Source organism: Hemibagrus wyckioides, linkage group LG01 (assembly GCF_019097595.1).
Source record: "Hemibagrus wyckioides isolate EC202008001 linkage group LG01, SWU_Hwy_1.0, whole genome shotgun sequence".
In the NCBI taxonomy this organism is placed as follows: Eukaryota; Metazoa; Chordata; class Actinopteri; order Siluriformes; family Bagridae; genus Hemibagrus; species Hemibagrus wyckioides.
Window position 1 is genome coordinate 11,745,909 of NC_080710.1, and position 24,413 is coordinate 11,770,321.

Genomic DNA, 24,413 nt, shown 5'->3' on the forward strand with positions numbered 1-24,413 from the left:
TGAACTTTCAGTGACCAGTATGAGAGGGTGTGAGAGCGATATCACCAAATTTAACACACCTGCTCCCCATTCACACCTGAGACCTTGTAACACTAATGAGTCACATGACACCCACCGGGGAGGGTAAATGTCTAATTGGGCTCAATTTGGACATTTCCATATACACTATATTGCCAAAAGTATTCGCTCACCCATCCAAATAATCAGAATCAGGTGTTCCAATCACTTCCATGGCCACAGGTGTATAAAATCAAGCACCTAGGCATGCAGACTGTTTTTACAAACATTTGTGAAAGAATGGGTCGCTCTCAGGAGCTCAGTGAATTCCAGCGTGGAACTGTGATAGGATGCCACCTGTGCAACAAATCCAGTCGTGAAATTTCCTCGCTCCTAAATATTCCACAGTCAACTGTCAGCTGTATTATAAGAACGTGGAAGTGTTTGGGAACGACAGCAACTCAGCCCACGAAGTGGTAGGCCACGTAAACTGACGGAGCGGGGTCAGCGGATGCTAAGGCGCATAGTGCGAAGAGGTCGCCAACTTTCTGCAGAGTCAATCGCTACAGACCTCCAAACTTCATGTGGCCTTCAGATTAGCTCAAGAACAGTGTGCAGAGAGCTTCATGGAATGGGTTTCCATGGCCGAGCAGCTGCATCCAAGCCATACATCACCAAGTGCAATGCAAAGCGTCGGATGCAGTGGTGTAAAGCACGCCGCCACTGGACTCTAGAGCAGTGGAGACGCGTTCTCTGGAGTGACGAATCGCACTTCTCCATCTGGCAATCTGATGGACGAGTCTGGGTTTGGCGGTTGCCAGGAGAACGGTACTTGTCTGACTGCATTGTGCCAAGTGTAAAGTTTGGTGGAGGGGGGATTATGGTGTGGGGTTGTTTTTCAGGAGCTGGGCTTGGCCCCTTAGTTCCAGTGAAAGGAACTCTGAATGCTTCAGCATACCAAGACATTTTGGACAATTCCATGCTCCCAACTTTGTGGGAACAGTTTGGAGCTGGCCCCTTCCTCTTCCAACATGACTGTGCACCAGTGCACAAAGCAAGGTCCATAAAGACATGGATGACAGAGTCTGGTGTGGATGAACTTGACTGGCCTGCACAGAGTCCTGACCTCAACCTGATAGAACACCTTTGGGATGAATTAGAGAGGAGACTGAGAGCCAGGCCTTCTCGTCCAACATCAGTGTGTGACCTCACAAATGCGCTTCTGGAAGAATGGTCAAAAATTCCCATAAACACACTCCTAAACCTTGTGGACAGCCTTCACAGAAGAGTTGAAGCTGTTATAGCTGCAAAGGGGGGACCAACGTCATATTGAACCCTATGGATTAGGAATGGGATGTCACTTAAGTTCATATGTGAGTCAAGGCATGTGAGCGAATACTTTTGGCAATATAGTGTATATATAAACATATATATAGGCATGGACACTGTCACTTTCACTGTCAGTTTCTGTTTTGTAGTTACCACAATATATATAATATATATTTTAATGTAAACCTCCATTGTTACTGTTGTATCTGAATAAGTTCCTTTTTCACTGAATTCATTTCTTGCTTTTTAACTTTTGGTTATTTACAGAAAATATTTTTACAGGTTTTTAAACTGCTAGTATTTCACAATAAATAAAATGCCTGTAATATAATAAAATGCTACTATATAGTATATGATGTATGAGTATATATAAAATGCTACTATATAGGGTACATTAACTCCATTAACCACAGCTGCCAGCATTTTACAAGGGCCAAATTGTGATGGCTAGACGACAGGATCAGAGCATCTCCAAAACTGCAGCTCTTGTGGGGTGTTCTTGGTCTGCAGTGGTCAGTACACTATCTATCAAAAGTGGTCTAAGGAAGGGGCAGTGGTGAACTGGGGACAGTGTCTTGGGCGGTCAAGGCTTGATGCACGTGGGAAGTGAAGGCTGCCATGTGATCCGATCCAACAGACGAGCTACTGTTGCTCAAATATTTGATATATTTAAATATTTATTAAGTTAATGCTGGTTCTGATAGAAGGGTGTCAGAATACACAGTGCATTACAGGTCAGAGCTGTTTTGGCAGCAAAAGGGGGACCAACATAATACTAGGCAGGTGGTCATAATATTATGCCTGATCGGTGCATTGACGCTATTCATATGCAATCCTGAGGATTTCAGCAATGTATCATGTGGTGGGTATTTGATTTTTAATTAGAGCAAGGTGAAAATTCACAAACTATCCAAATATATCTTAATTCATTCTATTTATGTAATCATTGGATTTAAACGCGTAAATATTAGCAACAGGTGATAACGTTAAACCGCTGGCAAGGCGCTTTAAATGACGTCACCGGAAGTGCTCTGAACTGTTTCTTTGAGTTGTTCTCAAAATGGCTGCGCCCGAGGAAAACACGCTTCTTCGTGAAGATGAAGAAGTTGAAGAGATGGAAGCGGGTGACAGCGATGAAGATGAGATGGAGGAAGAAGGACAGGGGGAAGAAGGCGGTGAGAGTAAAGTGTATGTGCCTGGCGTTCAGCCGCTTCAGCCGGGAGAAGAGCTCGAGATGGACCGCTCGGCTTACCGCATGTACCACGAGTGCCAGACAGGTGGGCCGGTCCAAATCCGAACCAGTAAAACATTAAAGTGTTAATATTTACCTTCTGGCCAAAAGTTTTTTAATTGATTCAATCGTTTATCGGTTAAGTCTGTCGGGTGCGTCAATGCTTGCGTGTGTTTATTTGTAGAATTGAGGTATTGCACGTTATTAACGTGTAGTAAGCATCTGAGCCTTTACCCCTGTAGTACCACATGTCTGGTGAGCAGCTTTAATGCATTACTCGCACATATATTTTTTGATCGCATGTACAGTATAGTTGTATACGAGATCATTTATTCTCCATTCAGACTGTACACCTAGTATGTTGAGAAGGACAAGGGATTTCTTTTATTTTGCTGGAAGATATCTTCCTTAAGTTTACCTTTCTGGGTTTGCAATATAATTCCACACGCTGTCGGTTTCCCTAGCTAGGCTTGATGTCACTTGAAATCCTTCCATCAGAAACAAAGTCTAAAAACAACGTCCAGGTTACTATAACAAGACGAAGACCAAAACACAGAGAAAATGGTGCTTCATTTACCAGGCTCCCTTTTAAAGATTATAATTGCTATCTCAAAGTTTAGAGTTATAGTAAATAGTTATAGTAATGATTTGTTCACAATGGTTTAAGTGATAGGTTAGAAAACTTATTTGGTGAGAAATAAGACCATTCGATAAACCTCTCAGTGTAATTGCCTAAGTGTTTTTTTATTTATTTATTTTTTCCAGGTGCCCCTTGTTTGAGTTTTGATGTAATACATGATGCTGATGGAGAAGGAAGAGAGAAGTTTCCCCTGTCCATGCTGCTGTGTGCAGGTACACAAGCAGACACAGCTCTTAGTAACAGGTCAGTACATTTCTCAGGCAAACCATTGAAAACTGTTTGCATGTCACTTCTTTTTTTTTTTTTTTTGGTTATGGGTAGCATATTGTAGCTGTTGTGTATTTGATTACATTTTTACATAGGTAAATGTTTGTGCAACAGGCCATAGGTAAAATAAAAAATATTAGATTCACCCATTTTCCTCTTTCTGCCCAGACTCATTGTCATGCGTATGCACAACCTGCATGGGACTGAAAAAGAGACAGAGGAGGAGGAGAGCAGTGATGAGAGTGATGATGATGAAGATGATGAAGAAGAGAAGAAGCCACAGATGGAGTTGGCCATGTTGCCCCATTATGGAGGAATAAATAGAGTCAGAGTGAGTGACTGGTTATGATTCTTTCAACTGTTAATTTAGTGGCACTAAACAGACACATCAGTAATGGTGTCATAGGCATGTAATAAAATGTGTCCTTGTTTCTTGCTTCTAAAGTCAGTCAACAGAAAAGGGTCTGTATGTTTTTGGAATTCTTAAAAGTACATTTTGCCTTTTTTTTGGTGATTCAGGTGACCCAGAATGGAGAGCAGTCATTGGCTGCTGTTTGGTGTGAGAAAGGTCAGGTAGAAATTTTTGATCTTCGGCCACAGCTGGAGGCGGTTCACAGCTCTACTGCCATGGCAGCATTCATTAAACAGCATAAGGAGGCTACACCTTTGTTCAGTTTCTCAGGTCACATGACAGAAGGCTTTGCCATCGACTGGTCTCCTAAAGTACCAGGTCAGTGAGCACAGTGGAATGTGTATCCAAGAGGGAAATTTTTAATAAATAATCGCTCTTTACAATTTATTCACGTATCATCACACTTTGCTTCCAAGGCCGGCTTGTGAGTGGAGACTGCAAAAAGAACATTCACGTGTGGGAGCCACGAGAGGGTGGAACTTCCTGGCAGATTGACCAACGGCCTTTCAGCTCTCATACCAAGTCTGTGGAGGACCTCCAGTGGTCACCAACTGAAGCAACAGTAAGTCAGTAAAGCAGCAGCAACTGTTACTTGTGACTAACACTGTAAAATACAGAAACTTAATTCTAATTCTACATATACACAGTTAAACTATTTATCATGAGCTTGAGGTTGTTTTATTTTGATGCCCAGGTTTTCGCCTCCTGCTCAGTGGATCAGTCCATTCGCATTTGGGATATCAGAGCTCCTCCAAAATCCATGCTTTCAGCCAATGAGGCTCACTCATCAGACGTCAATGTCATCAGCTGGAATCGGAACGAACCATTCTTGTTATCTGGAGGGGATGATGGGCTTCTGAAGGTGTGGGACTTGAGGCAGTTTCAGGTGAGCAGTTACTGTTTAATTACAAAATTAGCTGAAACCACAGACACCTACATGGAACTTTAGAGTTTTCTTTATACTGTAGACTATGAAACGTAAACACAGTGGTTAAAAAAGGAACAGTTTCTCAGGGCATAAAAGGTTATGTAAAATGGCTTATCTGTTAATCAACTTGATTTACGCCTCAAAATCCATCCACTATTTATTTAATGTTTTACTTATTTGGACACTTCAGGCTTTAGTAACTGGTCATCCATGACTTCCTGTTTCACTGCTATATGAATTTGAGGTCACAGACAAACCAAACACATGTAGTTATCCATCAGCATGGAATAATGCAGAAACAAGAATACATTTGCTGTCTTTAGTTGCTTTAGATAGCTTAGACGTTTCAAACAGCTAAAGCTGACCGAACGCTCTTGAGCAGTTCAAGAAGTGTGTTCTTGTGAGCAGTAACAGTCATGAGGCAAAACTTCCTACATAGATGACAGTTGGATAATTGCAGGCATTGCTTGCATTCTGGGGAAAAGAAGTCTGCAAAAGCAGAATTAAAGAAAAAACGTATTTAAACATCTTGGGTGAAGAAATCACCTGCTGTAGAAAGTGTGTACATCACATAACCGGACTTTAAAATGTTGCTTTAAAATTAATAAAACTTGAGGTCAGTTGTAAATATGCGGTGTAGGATTCGTCACAGTGTAGGGCTGTTTTCTTTCCAGACTCAAAGAGCTTGGTTATTAAGCATGTCATCATGTACTCCATCAAATACAAAGAGCTATAGTAGTTGGATTACAATCTGGCTGCAGCTGCGAGGATCTTCAGCAGGACTTCTGTCTAAAAAGAAAGCACAGAATTAAGCTTATACAGTGATCATTCCAGTTCAGTGAAATAAAGGTTATTGAACTCCTGAGAAGTGAACTGAAGGGAAGTGTTTACCAGGAAGGAGAATATGGAGAGGTTTTGTCTAGGGAAATGCTCTTGGAATTGTTTACATGTATTCTAGTATTTCATTCAGTGTTATAAAAGAAAACTAGTGCTGTTATCTTGGAAAAAGTGCAGTGGTGCATTAGGTAATGCACAGTTATCAATAACTACAACATGGGATTTTGGAAATATTTTTGTTTTCTTTGTATCTGAAAGCGTTGTTTTTCCAGGTCATCTTTACTGAGGGTGCCAATAATTACTGGGGGCTTTGTGTGAAATCAAATCTCTCTCCCACACATCATACGCTGACGTAATCCTCTTCAGCCAGGTCTTATTTAACTGTCGAAAGTCAAATGTACGATGGTATATCCACATGCAGGGTCACTCACACTCTTACGGATTCGATTCCCCCTCATATAAAAATAAACATGCAAACATTTGTACTGCGTTACTTGCCCTTTAAGCATGCAGGCAAAGCAGCTCAAATGCAAATGTGCTCATCCTATGTTGTGGTTTTGTTCATTTTCTGTGTAACAAAGTCATACCAAATTACTATGTCATGCTGAGAATGACCATTTCCTTCACCACAAATGGTAAAAGAATGATGACCTCAGTTAATTATTGTACAATATTTTTGGTGAAGCAAATCTGAACTGAGTAGATCTGAGCATTTTATATATGTGAGCAGAAATAGAGAGCAGATCATAGTCATGCTGATGAGTTAAAATTAGCAAACTCAGCAACATGTTCCTGTTTGTTCTTCTAGTTGCTCTTATTTCATCAATTTTCCATAATGTTTCTTTTCCTAATTTTGTCTTCTCTCTCAGTCTGGACGTCCAGTAGCCAGCTTCAAGCAGCACAGTGCCCCGATCACGTCGGTGGAATGGAGCCCCATCGACTCCAGCGTGTTCGCCGCCTCTGGTGCGGATGACGTCATCAGCCAATGGGATCTGTCGGTGGAGTCATGTGACATGAGCGAGCAAGCTGAAAGCTTAAAGAAGCTCCCGCCGCAACTGCTGTTCTTGCATCAGGGCCAGACGGAGATCAAGGAGCTTCACTGGCACCCGCAGATCAACGGCACTCTCATCTCCACTGCGCTGTCAGGATTCAACGTGTTCAGGACTATTTCAGTGTAAAAGTGCTTCCGTATGACCATAGCAAAAAATAATATTAAATACCGTCATCCTGACGGTGATCAAGTTAGTTTTTGTATTTTTTTTTTTTGACTGATCACTAAACTTGATTCTAGTGCCTCAGGATTATGTTTAAAAATATAAGACAATATTTAAAAAAAAGGTCTTAAAACACTTCATTTACAGCTACACAGAAAGTGACGGGGTCAGCTGGTACTCAGACAGCCAGTGCAAACACAGCTGTGTCCTAGATTTGAAGTTCACTCCTGCTACACAGCTCATCCAGTTGTTGAGAAATGTCTTTACCCTTTTATTATTCCACGAGTAAATGCTATTTTCTCAACTCATATTTTATACTAATGTTTCTGGAATCTTCAGTGTGTAATTTGAATCAGTTCCTTATTGATGCAATGCATACGATGCCATGGCAGCGAGTCCAAGGGAGCGAAGGTATCCATTACACTCTCTGTCAGTCTGAGTGACAGTAGCCTATTGTTGGGATCTGTGCACTCATGTATGTATAAAAGGGTAGTTTGTGCTTTCCTTCAAGTGTATTCACTCTCTAATGCAGCGTGAGCAGCAGTTTGAAAAGATATGGTGGCTGAATTCGTGTCTCTCTAAGGACGCCATGAGAGCCTTGACCCTTCTCCATTGGCAGGGACTGTGTTATTATGGAAAGATAGCTAGCAGATGGGAATTGACAGATGAAGAAGTTAGTATAAAATCCCCCCCTAAAAAACCAAACAAACAGAAGAATTAGTTTACTTATTTTGGTTGTAACAGATGCTGTTAAAGATGAGCATGACTGTGCAACAAGCAGTTCATCTGTCACTGCTTTATTAAGAAGCTCTTACTCATGTGGATCTCTTCTTAAAGATATCACTTTTACCCTCATTAGGAAGAACAGATGTGAAATGTCTTTTCTGTCATAATATTCTCTCAAGGCCTTATTTTCATGGACAAAAATAAAGGACCTTGACTGCTACAAACCCTGCTTGCATTTTATTGTGTACGTTTTTTGCAGACGTGGCATCAAAGACACTCCTCAGTCTATGGGACAAGTGGCATAGAGATGGATAGAAAATACTTTATCGATCCTCAAGAGGAAATTTGTCAAAACAACCAATTTGTGAGCTACAAGGAAGACTTTTTTAAAAAGAATTTAAAAAGTGCATAATACAAGTCCACAATATAAGTAAAAAAAAAAAAAAAAAAGATGGAATAAAAGTATACACTGATCAGCCATAACATTATGACCACTGAGAGGTGAAGAGAATAACACTGATGATCTCCTCATCATGGCACCTGTTAGTGGGTGGGATATATTAGGCAGCAGGTGAACATTTTGTCCTCAAAGTTGATGTTTGAAGCAGGAAAAATGGACAAGCGTAAGGATTTGAGTGAGTTTGACAAGGGCCAAATTGTGATGGCTAGACGACTGGATCAGAGCATCTCCAAAACTGCAGCTCTTGTGGGGTGTTCCCGGTCTGCATTGGTCAGTATCTATCAAAGTATCCTTTAAGACCTGTAAGTATCTCTTAAGTCCTGTAAGTTGCGAGGTGGACTTAGACACCTTACAGGATTTTAAGAAAAATCTTGGTGCCAGATACCACAGAACACCTTCAGGGACCTAGTGGCGTCCATGCCTCAACAGGGCAGGGCTGTTTTGGCAGCAAAAGGGGGACCGACACAATATTAAGCAGGTGGTCATAATGTTATGCCTGATCGGGTATTTATAAATGACAATACTCTATTTATTTACAGATGAAGATTTCTGTACAGATTAACTACTAAATGTAATACAGGTTGTTATTAGTTGTAATAACTATTCTATTAACCAAATGAAGTAAGATGTCTTTAAGTAAATTGAACAACAGAAAAACTGGTGGCTATACACCATATGACCAAACGTTTGTGGACACCTGACCATCACACACATAGTATGTGGTTTTTTTCCCCAAACTTTATGCCAATAATTATCTAGATGTCTTTATATGCTGTAGCTTCTCTTTACTGGCACTGAGAGGCCCAAACATGTTCCAGCATGACAAATTCCCCAGCTCCATGAACACATGGCTTGCCAAGGTTGTAGAAGAGGAACTCGAGTGTCCTGCACAGATCCCTGACCTCAACAACACCACTGGGATGAACCAGGCCTCCTTATCTGACATCACTTCCTGACCTCACTAATGCTTCTTTAGTGAATAGGCAGAACTTCCCATGTCATCATTCCAAAATCTAATGGAAAGACTTCGCAGACGTGTGTGTCCACATACTTTTTTTTGGCTATATTGTGAACTCTGGCAGGTATTTTGCTGAACTGGATATACGTAACCTCTTACAATGGAAATGTTATGATCTTCATCTTCGAAGAAACATTTTTATCCTGCCTTCTTCCAAAAAGGACACACTGAATGGTTTAATGAGAATAAAAACAATCGGCAGATCTCAATCCAGTTCAACATCTACGAAGATTTTCAACTTTCGCTATCATCAAAATACCATAAGAGAGAGAATCTTTTGCAAAAATGGTATTCGTTCCTCCAGTGCAGTTCCAGAGACTGTAATATTTATGCCAGGAGCCACTGAAGCTGTTCTGGCTAGCACATAATGGCCCAACATTTTACTGAGACACTTTATGTTGGTTTTTCTTTCCTTTGTCAGCTGTCTGTCGCAGCAGCCCATGCTTTTTTTTAAGTGCCTAATGTTATGATAACCAGATGGTGCAAACAGTGTGATAGAAAAATGAGGGAAACTCTTAACACTTGGCTCTAAAACCTTAAGAATGTGACAGGATATGATATTAAAGACAATATTTGTTCGTTCTCTGTTATAAGTATTAGACACACTCACTGCCATTTATTTTAAGCAGTTGCAGTTTGCATGGATGTTCTTAGGTTTCAAAAGCATAGCAAACTTTTACTTTTGCTTGTCTGACCACCGCACTGTGCTTGGTGTTACTGAATGAGGTTCAGGTAAATTGAGAAATGAGGACAATTCAAAAGAATAGGAAGTAAAGAAATATATTTATTATTGCAGATCTCAATATCAGAAAGATAATGTCAATACCAAAAGCATTACATACATGAAGTGCAGTCTTCCATGGTGTACACATAAACGCAAGTACTTCAAGAGCTTACAGGCAGAACTGGTTTAACAAATAGTTTAATCAGAAAAGCAGTACTCCTTCTGCTCTCTGATTTACGACATCATCATCGTCACAGAGTGGTTACTGAACTAATTTACACAACTGATTGTCATTAGCTACTAAAACAGCAGGGTTGGTTTCTGTTTGGCCGTTCACAGTGGACGTTATAAACCGGGTTGCATTTAAATAGTGATTCTGAGGTAATATATTTCAATTTGGCAAGGGTTTAAGCAGCACCATGCGGAGTGATTTATCGGTTAAATGACGGTTGCACATGAAAGTGAAAATCTGGATCGAGAGATATTTTTGACTATAATGTTGTGGTACCTTTTCTTTAAAATGACAGCGGCCCAAATATTTATTTATAGTCTGGAATGCTGTCAGTACCTAGCGATGTAACTAAGCTCCAAATCTAACAGCATTTTTGAGATTTCAGCTGAATGTCTGCATTTGAAGTTAACAATGTGGCTCAAAACAAGTCTTTTGAAACTCAACTGGAAGGTGAGGTGATTTGTGATGTAATGTCTGTTACACCGTCTGCCTGTATTGTTTCGACTGAAAGTTCGATTCGTCTGCTGAAGGCTGTGCAAAGGTTAAACGTTATAATGTAAAAAAGTGGCTGTTAGTGACTGAAGTGGCTTTAAAAATCGAGATCAGTTCATCTTGCAAACTGATTACCTATGTAAAATAATAGTGGAGGATAGACACCGATCAGGCATAACATTATGACCGCCTGCCTAATATTGTGTGGTCTCCCTTTTGCTGCAAAAACAGCCCTGACCTGTAATGCACTGTGTATTCTGACACCTTTCTATCAGAACCAGCATTAACTTCTTTAGCAATTTGAGCAACAGTAGCTCGTCTGTTGGATCGGATCACACTGGCCAGCCTTCACTCACCACGTGCATCAATGAGCCTTGGCCGCCCATGACCCTGTCACTGGTTCACCACTGTTCCTTCCTTGGACCACTTTTAATAGATACTGACCACTGCAGACCGGGAACACCCCACAAGAGCTGCAGTTTTGGAAATGCTCTGATCCAGTCGTCTAGCCATCACAATCTGGCACTTTGTCAAACTCACTCAAATCCTTACACTTGCCCATTTTTCCTGCTTCTAACACATCAACTTTGAGGACAAAATCTTCACTTGCTCCCTAATATATCCCACCCACTAACAGGTGCCATGATGAGGAGATCATCAGTGTTATTCACTTCACCCATCACTACTCATAATGTTATGCCTGATCGGTGTATATAGCTTAGAGTCTTAGATGAGATACTCTTAAAACATGATTCATATGTGTAAGGACATAAAAGAAAAAAACACCCCAAGACCAAACTGTCAGGTGTTTAATTATTATATCGAGTTATTTACAAGTGAATAGATGGTTATTTTATAAAAAGAAACATTTAAGACATTGTTTGAGAAAAAAAAAAGTCATGCAGTTTGATACTTTAAACAAATCCTGTGAAACTAAGCAATTACCTAACAATAAGTAATTCCTACAATTACTAAGTAATTCCCACAATTACCTCCCAATACATCCAGTTTAAACCAGTAGGCAGTTCTCCAGCTATTCTGATTTGGCTCTAAAGGTTTTATTTCAGAGGGAATACACAGGTCTTTTAATAGGTGTGGTGGTCACTATGAGACATGTAAACTCCAATGACTGGTTATTAAATCAAACAGATATAATTGAAGTCAGTTTAAAATAGGTACATAGTTATTTAAAGTGGTAAAAGCACACTAAGTTTCATCCTCTGCTTTACAGGCATGCGCTGATCATCGACATACATGACGATGTACTCGATAATGCATACAATATTGCTATCACCTTAAACAATCCTTACAACCTTTCCCTTTATCTAAACAGAGAAGTGAATACACAAATGTCACGTGCACGGACCACTAGAAGTGATGACACTTCAGGATGAGGCCGGGAGCGTGTCCTCGGCGTAATGCTGCACAGATTAGCAGTGAAAATGTACAGAGAACCATAAAAGTCAGTTTTTAAATTAGTTAAACAGCATTTTTTTTATATTAGCTTTTCCAACTGTTTTATTTTCAATGTTCTTTCAGTATCAGGATACTGTATTCTCTCCATGTACCTTAAGCTCAAAAACAGCAGATACCAGGCTGTGTGTCAGATTACACCAAACTCCCTAAAGTGAAGCAGAGCAATAGCAATAAGCACTATCTCAAACTGTGCTGGTTGTAGTAAGCCGAGCACCTGCGAACTAGAAGCATGATGTCCACCCACTGTTTTTTCCACCCATTGTGTTTATCGCTCTCACAGGAACACCCAGAATTCACCAGTAAACTCTCCAGAGCTCACGCATATAGCTCAGTTAAGACCAGCTGGCTTTTTTTTAAAAATGCCACTATGAATATTACACCGACATTACTTGACATGTTTTTTTTTACCTTAGCAACAACGTACTTGCCGATAGTGTATTTATACACAGATACCACAATTCACTCATGTATTCTCGTAACAGAATTAAAAACATTAATTAGAATAAATTTGTTTAAGTAAATGAAAGCTTCTCGCTTTACTTTTGGCCTATAGTAATAAAAAAATAATATGGTGTTTCTTTAAAAAGAGACTAATACACTAAAGGACATAAAATTGTGAACCAACGTTTGTAAAAATACTGGTATTTGGCTCGACCTCTTACTGCTGTATTGAGATGGTTTATGAAACAAGTAAAAATAGACGGCATGTCTACATGTCCCAGGTAATATGGTTTAAAACTTAAGAGATCCCAGTTTAACAATGTATGATAGCAACAATATTAAACCCATTATAACTGTTTATCAAGACTGTTTTACAATATTAAATATTAAAAGTTTTCCATTATTTAGGGCTTTAGTGAGACTAATAGTACTAATAGAAATGGCATTTCATTATAATACTACAGTTCTACCCCAAAAAACATTATTTTTCATGAAAAACTATTGTTTATCTTAGAGCATTGAAAAGTAATTTTTATACATTTTTCAACCTCTATTTATGTTTATAACATTTTTCTATTAACTACAAGTCCAGTTCCTCCTGTTTTGTAGAGGTGTTTTCACTTTGGTTGTTTCTCCCTTTATATGTTATTCAGAAAGGCATGTTGCGCATGCTTTTCTGTGCTTGGTCTTTACATACCCAGCAACAGACTCCTAAAGGCCGATCTCATCATCCGACTCGTCCTCAAATGTATAGCCCTGCTCTCCTGCGACGCCCTCTTCGTCTGAATCCGACTCTGACAGATGATCCTCCTCTCTCCTCCTGTCCAACGGGGAGATGCCTTCATATTCTGAGCTCACTGAAGAAGATGGACTGGGACTGATGTCTGGCCGGTGATTCGTCAGCTCTGGTTTCACTGCTCCTTTATTAGCCATTCCTTCAGCCCTCACCTCCAAACCCCTATCTGGACCTGTACTTGTTTCCTTCTCACATTCCAGCTCTAATTCACCACCTACATACTGCCGACCAACGATCTCCTCTTTTCTGTCGCTAAATCGCACCTTGGGCCGGAGGCCCTTAGATCTGATTCCGTTGACATCGTTTAGATGCTCCTCTCCTCTGTTCAGGCTGTCTATCCTCTTCTCGTTCAGCTCACAGGTTGCACCATTGGGTGATATCCCACCATCTGCACTGCTCTTACCGGAAATAAACACTTCTTCTTCGCCTTCGTTGCCTGTCGTCCACTTGCTGCCCAAACCCAGTCCATCCATCACTCCCAGCACATCTCCCAAAATGGATGGGCCCAGGTCTAGGTCCAGATCGAAGGACGAGACTGATTCTGAGTGCTGGAGTTCTGTGAATGGTTCATCAGGGGGTTCGCTTTCAACTTCATGATTTAGCCTCACTTCTGTGGAGTTGACGGTGGCCTCCACTGGAGAAGTGATGGACTTAAAAGACTCTGTGTTGGAGGGGCCGTGACTAGACAAGAAGGAGGTGTCTCCGAAGGCGTCTCCGCCACGGCCGATGTGCATGGTGTGGCGAAAGTCGCCAAGCGGGGCAGATATCATGGTGGGATCCAGGCGGTGACCCCGGCCCGACTTGTGGAGCGGCATTGGAACTGTGAAATAAAATTCAAGAATTAACATCTTATCCAGTTAAATTAGAACTTAATCTATAATCCAGAATCAAATCAGCACAGCAGATCTGACATTAAAAATAAAACAGAAGTTAGACAGTCACTCTCAAGTTACCAGTCGCTATTTTTGCCTGAATGTCATCCATGATGCCTCTTCAAGAGTGTACTTTGTACTCACATAAAAAATCAAATAATATTAGTTAGTTTCCATTTTTAATGCCATGCCTCAAATCACAGACCTGAAAACCTCTTTACTTTGCATATTATCCTTTTCCTTACAATCATTTACGCCTCAGATCTCATGCTGGCTTTGACAATAAGTTGAATTATTAAGGCAGTTGTACTTTTTAAAACAAACAAACAAAAATACATGACTTTCTGTTGTTGTTTTGTTGCAACAACTCTAATCTCCCAGTTTCAGACTGCCAATATGGATGACATATGGATGAAGGCATTCAAAATTGGCCAGGATGAGGCAATGCAGACAAGCTTCATGCACACAGCTAGGGTGAGAAAAAGCTGACTGAGAGGTGATGCCGAAACCATGCTCAGACTTGTGAGACACGTGAAATGCAAAAACAACGTTTTGGATTCTGCCCCCGGGGCTTGAGCAAGCTACACACACAGACACACACACACACACAGTGAAATTGATAGTATGAAACTCTACAGTGTTGATGGAGCTGTTCTAATGCAATGTAGCTATCAGAAATCCATTAGATTAAAGTATAGAGATATGCAAAGTAATTTAGCACGTTTCTTACTGTATTCTGAAAAAAAATCCTAATAATGAATTTTAGTATTAAAATATTTGTTCACATGCAAAATAAATAAATAAATAAATAAATATATATATATATATATATATATATATATATATATATATATATATATATATATATATATATATTTAGACTACAAGATTTTAGAGCATATACACCAGACGCTACTGGGTGGGAGTGGTAACTTAATATACCAGAAAAACACCAAATAACAAGGATCTTAATTAAGTAACAGCAATCTAATAACTAAAAGAAAATGCAGTATAACCAGTTAGTATTAACTGGAAGCAGTTATATCTAACGTCTAACTTCAACTGCATCCATTTCACACACACAATTTTTTTGCTATTGCTTAGATGCTTAGACACTCCATCAGTAAATGAAATGAAACCCATCTCACTAAATGTTTCATATTATATCCTGATGAAAGACACTAAGCTGAGATGGGCAGAATGGAGCAAGCACCCTTTTCTTGCTAGGAAAAGCAGAATGCAAATTGAAAACGTAAACAACCTGAAAACTAAACCACACTTTTAGAGCCTCTAGGACTGGATCACTGAGCCTGATCTGAAGTTCAGCTTGCTTTTTAATCCGGATCTTTTTATATACATACATAAGAAACGGTCCAGTGAACGGTTTAGCAGGTTTTTCAACATGGATCAGTGGAAACGCATTGAACTTTAGACTCTGAATCGAAAGCCAAACACGTCCAGCTGAAAACATTCCTGCTCTAACGATACACAAATACACCAGCAACTATTGTATCGTACTGTTTTTTACCTTGAACTAGTTTCTTCCCGAGTGTTGTGGGGGTTTTTAAGCGCCATTTTAGTTACCTGGATGACGGCTCGGTCTCGACAACACCAACAGCTGGAGCGGCTTCACCACCATTCAACAGAATGAAACACTTATTTTTTTTTTATTATTATTATTATCAGACACTTTCTAGTTACCTGTTATTAGTTACATATTTATAACCTCCATACAGTAACAAAGTTTTTTTTCAGAGTATCAAAGTTACTCTGGAGTTGATTAAGTAGTGTTGTGTGAGTCAGGAATGTGAGCACACTTTTCTCTCACTCCCCCCCCTCCCCCCCCCACCTCAACATATTGCTTTCTCTTCAACTCCGGCGTCCAGAAAAAGACAGTCCCAAAAGTAATAATTTAGTGTTTTAGAGCTGGAACGTTGTCAGAAAGAAAAAGAAAGGAAAGCGACAGGAAAGGAAAGGAAAGGTGGCTGCGCCCCTTAGGAGTTTTCTGGAGTTACATATTATACTCTGTAAACAGGAGGAGGGGAAAAAAAACAACACTTACTTAGACAAATATGTAGATGAATCCTATTCACACTACGACTTCTTATTCCCCCAGATCCAGACTTCCTTTAAAATCCTATTTTCTTGTGTTTTTTTCCCCCCTCGTAGCCAATTTCTTGGCGGCGCTGTACTCGGATATTTCTTTTTTTCCCCCCTCCTCGTTGGGATGGGCAAGGAAGTGACGCGACTTTTTATTAGGGAGCGCTGTGTGCCATCGAACAGAATGGAAAAAGCGAGGCTTGCGTCCCAAACCGCTTACTAGCGCACTAAAGAGTATGCACCAAAAGAGCGCGGCACCAGAGGGTACCATAATTATAATATGTGGCGTACTCATTTTCGCACACTATTTAGTAGGGCAGTACGCCGACGCAGCCCAGGCCAGCTGTTTTCCCTCTTAATATTCTGTTTTCCACAGCTCACGTGTTACTCTATTAAAAATCCCTTTTTTTTAAGGTAATAAATCTAGAGTGGTTCATTGTGTAATGTAGTGTACACTAAAGTGCATAGCTGCTGTGACGTTAGGTGTGATGGTTCTTCTATACTGTTGGTTCTTCTAATCCAGCTAAGCAACATTGTCCTCTAAATAGTCTGCATACTTCTGCAGAAAGTCTGTTTATGAATGTAACGTCACAGGTTTAGGGACTGTTTCAGGTTCTCACACAGTAGGTGTGAAGTCTATATGATATAGAGCTTGCCTGTAGAGGAGGAACACAGAGGTATACGCACAGGTCTTTCTCTGAGATTGATCAGATATCGATAACATTCTTGCCAGTGCTTACTGATCTCTAATGGCTGATATAATGGACTATAATGTTCCTGTACATTTCACTAATGCATTTAATCATGAGAGTGTATACACACTTTGGACAGACAGTGATTCATCTGATCATTCAGCACACACACACACAGACACACACACACCCTGTCAGAAAATTTAGAACTAGTCAGCCGGCATATTCTACAGTATTACCATGAAGCAAACAAAGAGTGTTTGCCTTTATTTAGGATTCTAAAGTACATCATAAAATGATCAATATATTAGTAAATGTATTCATGTCGGATATGAGTAATCGCACAGCCACATAATTTCTTAGTATTATATGCCATGCACAATTTCCATCTGAAGATATATGCATGTATGTATTTTCTGGTAAAAAACAACATGACGATATTGTAACAGACAAAGATCTGTGCTTGTGCACTGACCATGAAGCATGGAGCCTGAGCAAAAGCAGACATCCTGGACATCCCACTGCTTAAAAGTTGCACAGGAAAAGGAGGGTAAAAACAGAGAGGAAGAATTCCATATTTTACACTGATGAGCTCACTCCCTGTGCTCTCTCTCTCTCTCTTTCTCTCTCTCTCTCTCTCTCTCTCTCTCTCTGAGTGTGTGTCTGAGTGTCTTGTGCAAAAAGCAAAGAGTCAAATTACCCAAACATTCAAACATTATGCAAGAAGGACAAAAAGATTTCTTCCAATATAAATCTATAAAAGCAAATAAATTCCTCATCAACTTATCTTCATAACTAGAAGACTCTGTGGTTCTTCTGATGTTCCTCTATTTCTAACTAGAGCATTTCCACATTTCCTTTAAAGGCTATTTTTCCTAAGTATAGGGAAATATACTGTAGACCAGCTTCCATGTTAAGATGTTGTTGAAATCATGTTATTGAAGACGACCTAAAACGGGTGTGTCCATTAGGCCAAATATGAGACCAACACTAAGCTAGTAGATCTATAAGAACAGTGTTAAGCAGCACAGCTCTAAAATAGCACTTCAGTTAAAAATGCTGTTAAATGCCTGGAATTCTTTGTGCACTTTCTTCTAGATGCGACATACCGCTTTGTTTTCAAACTTAGAGGTCAAATAAGGTTATGGACACCGAGGGACAAAGCTAAATGCTTTAAAAATGGATTTTGACATATAGCATGGTGTACTTCAAATAATGTTTAGATTTAGCAAATCATTTCTCAGGATTGAAATTGTTCCGATTTAATTGAATTAAATCGTTATGTTTTTAAATCAGTATCAGTTGAGTCTTTGTATGAGAAGTTTGCATTATTAACATTTGTTCAGAAAGCTAAAAGTTAAAATTACCCTCTAATTATTGCCCTGTATAATCAGGTTGATTGAATTTAAAGTGAAAGCTGATAAGTCTCTTGATCACACACTTAAACCTGTAAAAATCTATCATCAGTATCTTCCATCAATTGTTTTCTTGTGTTAAGAAACTTGGACGTCTGAAACTGAATCGCATGCTTGATCAGACAACTGGAAAGTTGACTTTTTCATTCAACAACCTTTTTATAACTTGTTGCTTATTTAGACAGAATAGTTTGCTCTGTTGTACATGACGTTGCCAGTTTAATAGACACACCTATCATATATGTAAACCATTTCCAGCAGACAGTGAGATAGACACGGTGTGGGCCTTGTGGTGGTACAAGTCTATCAGGCACAGCAGCATTGCTGAAGTTTGAAACATTCTGTACAATATTTTGCCCCTCCCATGAACTCTTGGGGCACCTTTAATGATGTTTAGAGTATACATTATGTTCTCATAAAACAGAAGGAACAGGTTTATTATACTTTCTGTTACAAATCTGCCCCCCCCCACACACACAAACACTTTATTTTAACATACTGAATATTTGTAAATCTAACAAGCTTATTTATAAGGTCTGCAGAAAAAATTGGGCAAATAACATGCAACACTTCATAGCCAAAGTTGGTGTAGAAGAACTAACAGAGTCCTGACCTCAACACAGCTGAACACCTTCGGGACTTTCAGACCTTCTCACCCGACCTGACTAATGCTCTTGTGGCTAAATGTGCACAAATCCCTACAGTCATGCTCCAAAATCTAGTAGAAAGCCTTCCCAGAAATGTGGAGTTTATTATATTATTATATTTATGCAGAGTGCAATGGGATGTTCAACAAGCACATGTGGATGTGATAGTCCACAAGATTTTGGCCATACAGTGGATGTTCTTACCATCATTTTCCAGCAGGAAGAGAGAGCAGCAGTATGCAGGCCAAGTCACATCCTGATCATTACCTCCTGAAAATTAAAGTTAGACTTATAGTTGCCTATATTTTGGCATCTGGGGTCAATTATCTTAGTTTAGTTTCAGTTTTAATTGAAATCCTCCTGGCTGAATTTCAGTCCACTAAATAGCCGACAAGAATAGAAAAGTGAATAGAGAAAGTAAATAAAAAAAGGAACTGACTAGAATTCAGAAAACAGCGCCTCAATACAGCTGTAGTGAGATGTTGCAATGTGATTTATGTTGCTGCCTCACAGCTCCAGGATCCCAGGTTAAATCCTGAGCTTACTGTGTTTGCAAAGACTTAAATGTTTCTTCTGGGTTATCCAGGTTCCTCCCTCTTCCGGAAAACATGCCAGTAGGTGAACTGGCTTCTTACAATTACACATAGATTTGAAAGAGTGTGTGTGTGGAATATACTTTTATCTGGGGTGTATTCTTGCTGCATGGCCGGTGGTCCTAGGATAGGCTCCAGATCCACCGTGACCTTCACCATGATAAATTGGTAATTTAGTAGATGACCTACAGGCAAAATACCAAGAAAGCTGCCAAACAGTGGTGCATTGTTGTCGGTTAAGATAAATAACCTTTAAAATTTCTGAGACAGCTGAGAAGATGACCCCATACACACCTCACACACACTCTTCACCCTTCTGCTATCTGGAAAAAGGTACAGAAGCACCCGGGCTCTCACAACCAGACTGTGTAACAATGCAACTGTGTATCACAAACACACACCCACACTCATATTCAGCTGTATATCTCTAATACAATTTTTGCAAATCACTTTTTTAATGCTGCTGCAAAACTGCTGCTAACTGCTATGTTTACAACCGAAGCATCCTTACTTTCAACCCTACAGAACTGTATAGTGGTCAGTTCTGCTCTGTGCACGCTACTGTATTATAGTGTAGTGTAATGTACTGTCTTGTAATGTATTATACTGTCATTTTGCACCGTTTGCACACATGCACTTTATGTGGAACTGAACTGTGTTAATGTACTTAGTCCCAAGTTGTTTGTTATTTAATGTAGCTTTCCATTTTATGTAGCACCATGGTCCAGGAAGAATGTTGTTTCATTTCACTGTTCACAGCTCCAGCTATATACATCGATCGGCCATAACATTACCACTGACATGTGACGTGAATAACACTGATTATCTCCTCATCATGGCAGCAACTGAACATTTTGTCCTCAAAGTTGGTGTGTTAGAAGCAGGAAAAATGGACAAGCGTAAGGATTTGAGCGAGTTTGACAAGGGCCAAATTGTGATGGCTAGACAACTGGATCAGAGTATCTCCAAAACTGCAGCTCTTGTGGGGTGTTCCCGGTCTGCAGTGGTCAGTATCTATCAAAAGTGGTCCAAGGAAGGAACAGTGGTGAACCAGTGACAGGGTCATGGGCGGCCAAGGCTCATTGATGCACATGGGGAGAGAAGGCTGTCCCATGTGGCCCGATCCAACAGACGAGCCACTGTTGCTTAAATTGCTGAGGAAGTTAATGCTGGTTCTGATAGAAAGGTGTCAGAATACACAGTGCATGATCGGCTGTTTTGGCAGCAAACGGGGGACCAACAGAATATTATGCAGGTTGTCATAATGTTATGCCTGGTCGGTGTATGGTTAAAATGCCACTTGACTTAACTTATCAACTGCGCTTTTAGCTAATATCTCACAGTGCCCTGTAAACTCTTGTCTAGGTCCTCAAATTATTTAGATTTTTTTTCTGCCTTCTGTCAAAACGATGACTGCCTACTCGTAAATATATCGACGACGACTAGAAACCTAAAGACACTACGCCCCGGGACTTTTATTTTGAAACCTCTTTCTGGCGCACTGGTTATTATATTTTCAAGCTAGATGATGTCAGACAACGCAGAATCTCCCACAGATCCACAAAAAGAAGAATCATCTACACAGCAAACTACAAATGTCGCAGCAGACTCCGGTGACTCTGCAAAGACGGAGGAGAAAAAAAAGAGTACGTTTTTAATCTACTCATTAGGCTGTGTGTTGGAAAAGCCAGCTAGTTATAATGAAAGTCTGATGTATCTGTGCTCAGTGAAGGAGTTACTTCCGCGATGCTTGATTGACAGGACGAGGAGCGAATGAAATGTCAGGATGGTTTGCTTTTTAACCAATCGTAGAGCTGATAGCTTTGTAAATACTAGTGTGCTAGCTCTCCAGCGGTAATGTGTATTAACATTAAAAAAAGAGAAATGTTACAGCTTTATAAACATTTTAAACTAAATGTTGCCTGGTATATGTTTCATTAATATGAATTTTAATATCAAAAAAATCAAAAAATTTATTAATTTAACAGCTATTGTAGTCAACATAATTATTTATAAATAAAAGATAAACATTTGACGTAACTTGCAAAAGTCAAACTATAAATAATGAGTCAATAATACTACTTAATTATCCATAACTAATCATTAAAGTATTCAAAGAGTTCTAATATATTTAATGGGATGGTCATGCAATGCAGTGAGTAACAGGAAACTAGTGGAAGAATACAAATACAAACAAAGAGGCCTCTATTTGTTATCAGGATCTTGGTCTGAGTCAGCTCTTTACATCACCACAGGCATGATAGAAACTCCAGAAAGAAGAAACTGTTAAAGTGCTTGATAAGACTTGGAATAACATTTTAAATATTTTGAAATAGGTCGCTGAAAATTTCGGCCGGCTTATTTTCATACAAACACTAAGGTTAAAACTTTGTGTGTTTTTTTTTATTGTCTGTCTTTTTTGACGTAACTTCTACATAGTCCTCACAAGGTCTTAATATCCACTTTATGAAAGAACGCTATTTATCAAGATTTTATTTTTACGTAAATATGATTTCATTTGCGCTTTTCACTCTAAACAAAATCACAAAGGGACGACATCATCCCAAAAAACTACAATATAAAAACTTAACTGAAATACACAATTAGCAATAAAGACATAATAGCAGAAATTGTGTAAATTTCTTCTGTTATGTATTTACTCCCTGGTGGTCCGGTGGTGGCTCAAGTGGTTAAGGCTCTGGGTCGTTGACCGGAAGATCGGTTCCGTTGGGCCCTTGAGTAAGTCCTCCAACCCACCCTGCTGCAGCATCATGGCTGACCCTGTGCTCTGATCCCAACCCCCAAGGATGGGATATTTGAAGAAAGAATTTCACTGTGCAGTAATGTATATGTGATAAATAAAGACAACATAACATATAAATAATTAAATAATAAATTAAGAGGAAAAAATCTAACAAATAACTAAACTAAAGCTTTAGTCAGGCTTGAGGTGAATCCAGATCGTGTCCTGGGAATGCTGTGCTCAAGCTGGGAATTTAACCATGGATGTTAAGCCAGTGCCAGGCACAACACACACACACACACACACACTTACTTAGGGACAATGTAGCATAGCCAGCCCAACTCATAGATAAGAGGAATCTGAAGATTCCACAGATAACCACACATGGACATGGGAAGCACATGTGAAACTTCACACAGCCAGTAATTCGATCTCCGTGTTAGGGCGATCAGCTCATGATCAATACATACATCATTGCAGTTAGATATGTGTTATGTAATAATAATGGCAGACTTACCTGCTTCTGTGTTTTTTTTTTCCCTCTCCCAGTCGATGTCCTGTTAAAGGCAGTAGGAGACACTCCCATTATGAAGACTAAGAAGTGGGCAGTAGAGAGAGGGAGGACTGTTCAGTCTCTCGCTCAGTTCATCTCACGCTTTCTTAAACTTGAGCCCAGCGAACAACTGGTACCCTTTGTTTTATCACGCACACAGTTCATATAGTGATGGTGTGTCAGGAAGTGATTATTACATACATAATACAGTGAGTAAACTAGTCAACTTTGCTGTGATGTCTTACATGCCACTCCTTTTTTTCCCTAGTTTATTTATGTCAATCAGTCCTTCGCTCCATCACCAGATCAAGAAGTGGGTGTCCTTTTCGATGTAAGTGTTAGATACAATATGGATATGACTAATGCTTGTTTTTGTGTACATATGCTCTGAAATATTAATTTAGGAACTAGTGATGGACAAGTTGAAACTGAATGAGCTCTTTTTGTATGAGTTTAGTAAATGATTTGTGAGCACAATATTGCTAAGTAATAAGTATAATGTTCATAATCTGTAATTTGTTCTGTGTCTTCGTTTCATATTTGGCCAACTTCTTTTTTTGTCATTTGACAGGCATGTCTAAGAGTATATAAACCCATGACAAGCACAGTGTGATTTGTAACAGGTCACATTGTTCCTTATTTTTTTTTATCTTATTTTTTTTTTTACGACACTCCCCCTCTTACATGTGATATCGGTGTCTGTACTGTACTGGCAGACTCACGATGATGTAATGATTTATTATATTGTCATGGCTGACTTGACCACAACATACACGAGTCAGACACGAGGTTTCATAACTCGAAAATAGCTTTTTTATTTATACATACATTAAATAAACCCAAGGGTTAAAAACTCAATGCAAGGGTGTAGGGTAAAAATGTGAGTGTGACAGTGAACATGTGTGTCTATTAGGAGTTACGAAACTGAGAGAGAGAGAGAGAGAGAGAGAAATGAAAGTCTGTGTGTATATATCCAGTGAAGACTTAAATAGATTTTTTTTTCTGCGAACCAAATCTGCTAGCACCAAAGCCTTGGCACTGCCAACACATGGCCTGTGGATATGCAGGAGGTCATAACCATATAACTTAACTTATATTTCTCTCCAACTCTCACTTTATATAGAACTGTAATATGTGGGACATGACTCTATGATTAATTTTATAATTCCAGGAAATGTTAAAGGCATGATGCATGCTTTCTAACAAAATTTAGCAGGACAAGTGACCTGTTCAGTACATTAAGATGAAATCCAACAAATTCAAAAAGCTTTTTTTGTGTTTCCATCATCTACTAAACTTTAATTTGTGACATTTTAAATCTATGATTTACTGCATGTATTATTGTTTCTGGATGTGGATTTGGAGTTAAAATGGGTATATTGCACAATATATTGTGTGTGTGTGTGTCTCACTGTTCTGTTTTTATGCTTTCAGTGTTTTGGCAGCGATGGGAAACTTGTTCTTCATTATTGCAAGTCACAAGCCTGGGGATGACCTCTCAATGTTTTACACACACACACACACACACACACACACACACATATATACACACATATACACACACACACACTCATATCT

The 24,413-nt window shown here is 39.4% G+C and overlaps 3 protein-coding genes across 4 annotated transcripts; 2 read left to right on the plus strand and 1 right to left on the minus strand.

Annotated features, from left to right (window-relative positions):
• Positions 1-2,349: 2,349 nt before the first annotated feature.
• Positions 2,350-7,796, plus strand: grwd1 (glutamate-rich WD repeat containing 1). The gene is made up of 7 exons (XM_058385761.1): positions 2,350-2,603; positions 3,323-3,440; positions 3,633-3,795; positions 3,984-4,194; positions 4,293-4,438; positions 4,571-4,762; positions 6,511-7,796. Exons 1-7 carry the CDS (start codon positions 2,387-2,389, stop codon positions 6,817-6,819), a joined length of 1,356 nt encoding a protein of 451 aa, XP_058241744.1. The 5' UTR covers positions 2,350-2,386; the 3' UTR covers positions 6,820-7,796.
• A 2,027-nt stretch (positions 7,797-9,823) lies between these two features.
• Positions 9,824-16,338, minus strand: cdc42ep5 (CDC42 effector protein (Rho GTPase binding) 5). 2 transcript variants are annotated; one of them, XM_058385783.1, is made up of 2 exons: positions 16,155-16,338; positions 9,824-14,040 (listed from the first exon to the last, which is right to left on the minus strand). In XM_058385783.1, the coding sequence occupies exon 2, from the start codon at positions 14,033-14,035 to the stop codon at positions 13,136-13,138; it is 900 nt and encodes a 299-aa protein (XP_058241766.1). In that variant the 5' UTR covers positions 14,036-14,040; positions 16,155-16,338; the 3' UTR covers positions 9,824-13,135. The 2 variants fall into 2 exon arrangements, with proteins under 2 accessions (XP_058241766.1, XP_058241758.1); XM_058385775.1 differs by lacking the exon at positions 16,155-16,338 and adding an exon at positions 15,677-15,834.
• A 4,686-nt stretch (positions 16,339-21,024) lies between these two features.
• atg12 (ATG12 autophagy related 12 homolog (S. cerevisiae)) lies at positions 21,025-24,404 on the plus strand. The gene is made up of 4 exons (XM_058391317.1): positions 21,025-21,185; positions 22,832-22,968; positions 23,104-23,166; positions 24,270-24,404. The coding sequence occupies exons 1-4, from the start codon at positions 21,065-21,067 to the stop codon at positions 24,327-24,329; spliced, it is 381 nt and encodes a 126-aa protein (XP_058247300.1). The 5' UTR covers positions 21,025-21,064; the 3' UTR covers positions 24,330-24,404.
• Positions 24,405-24,413: the final 9 nt, after the last annotated feature.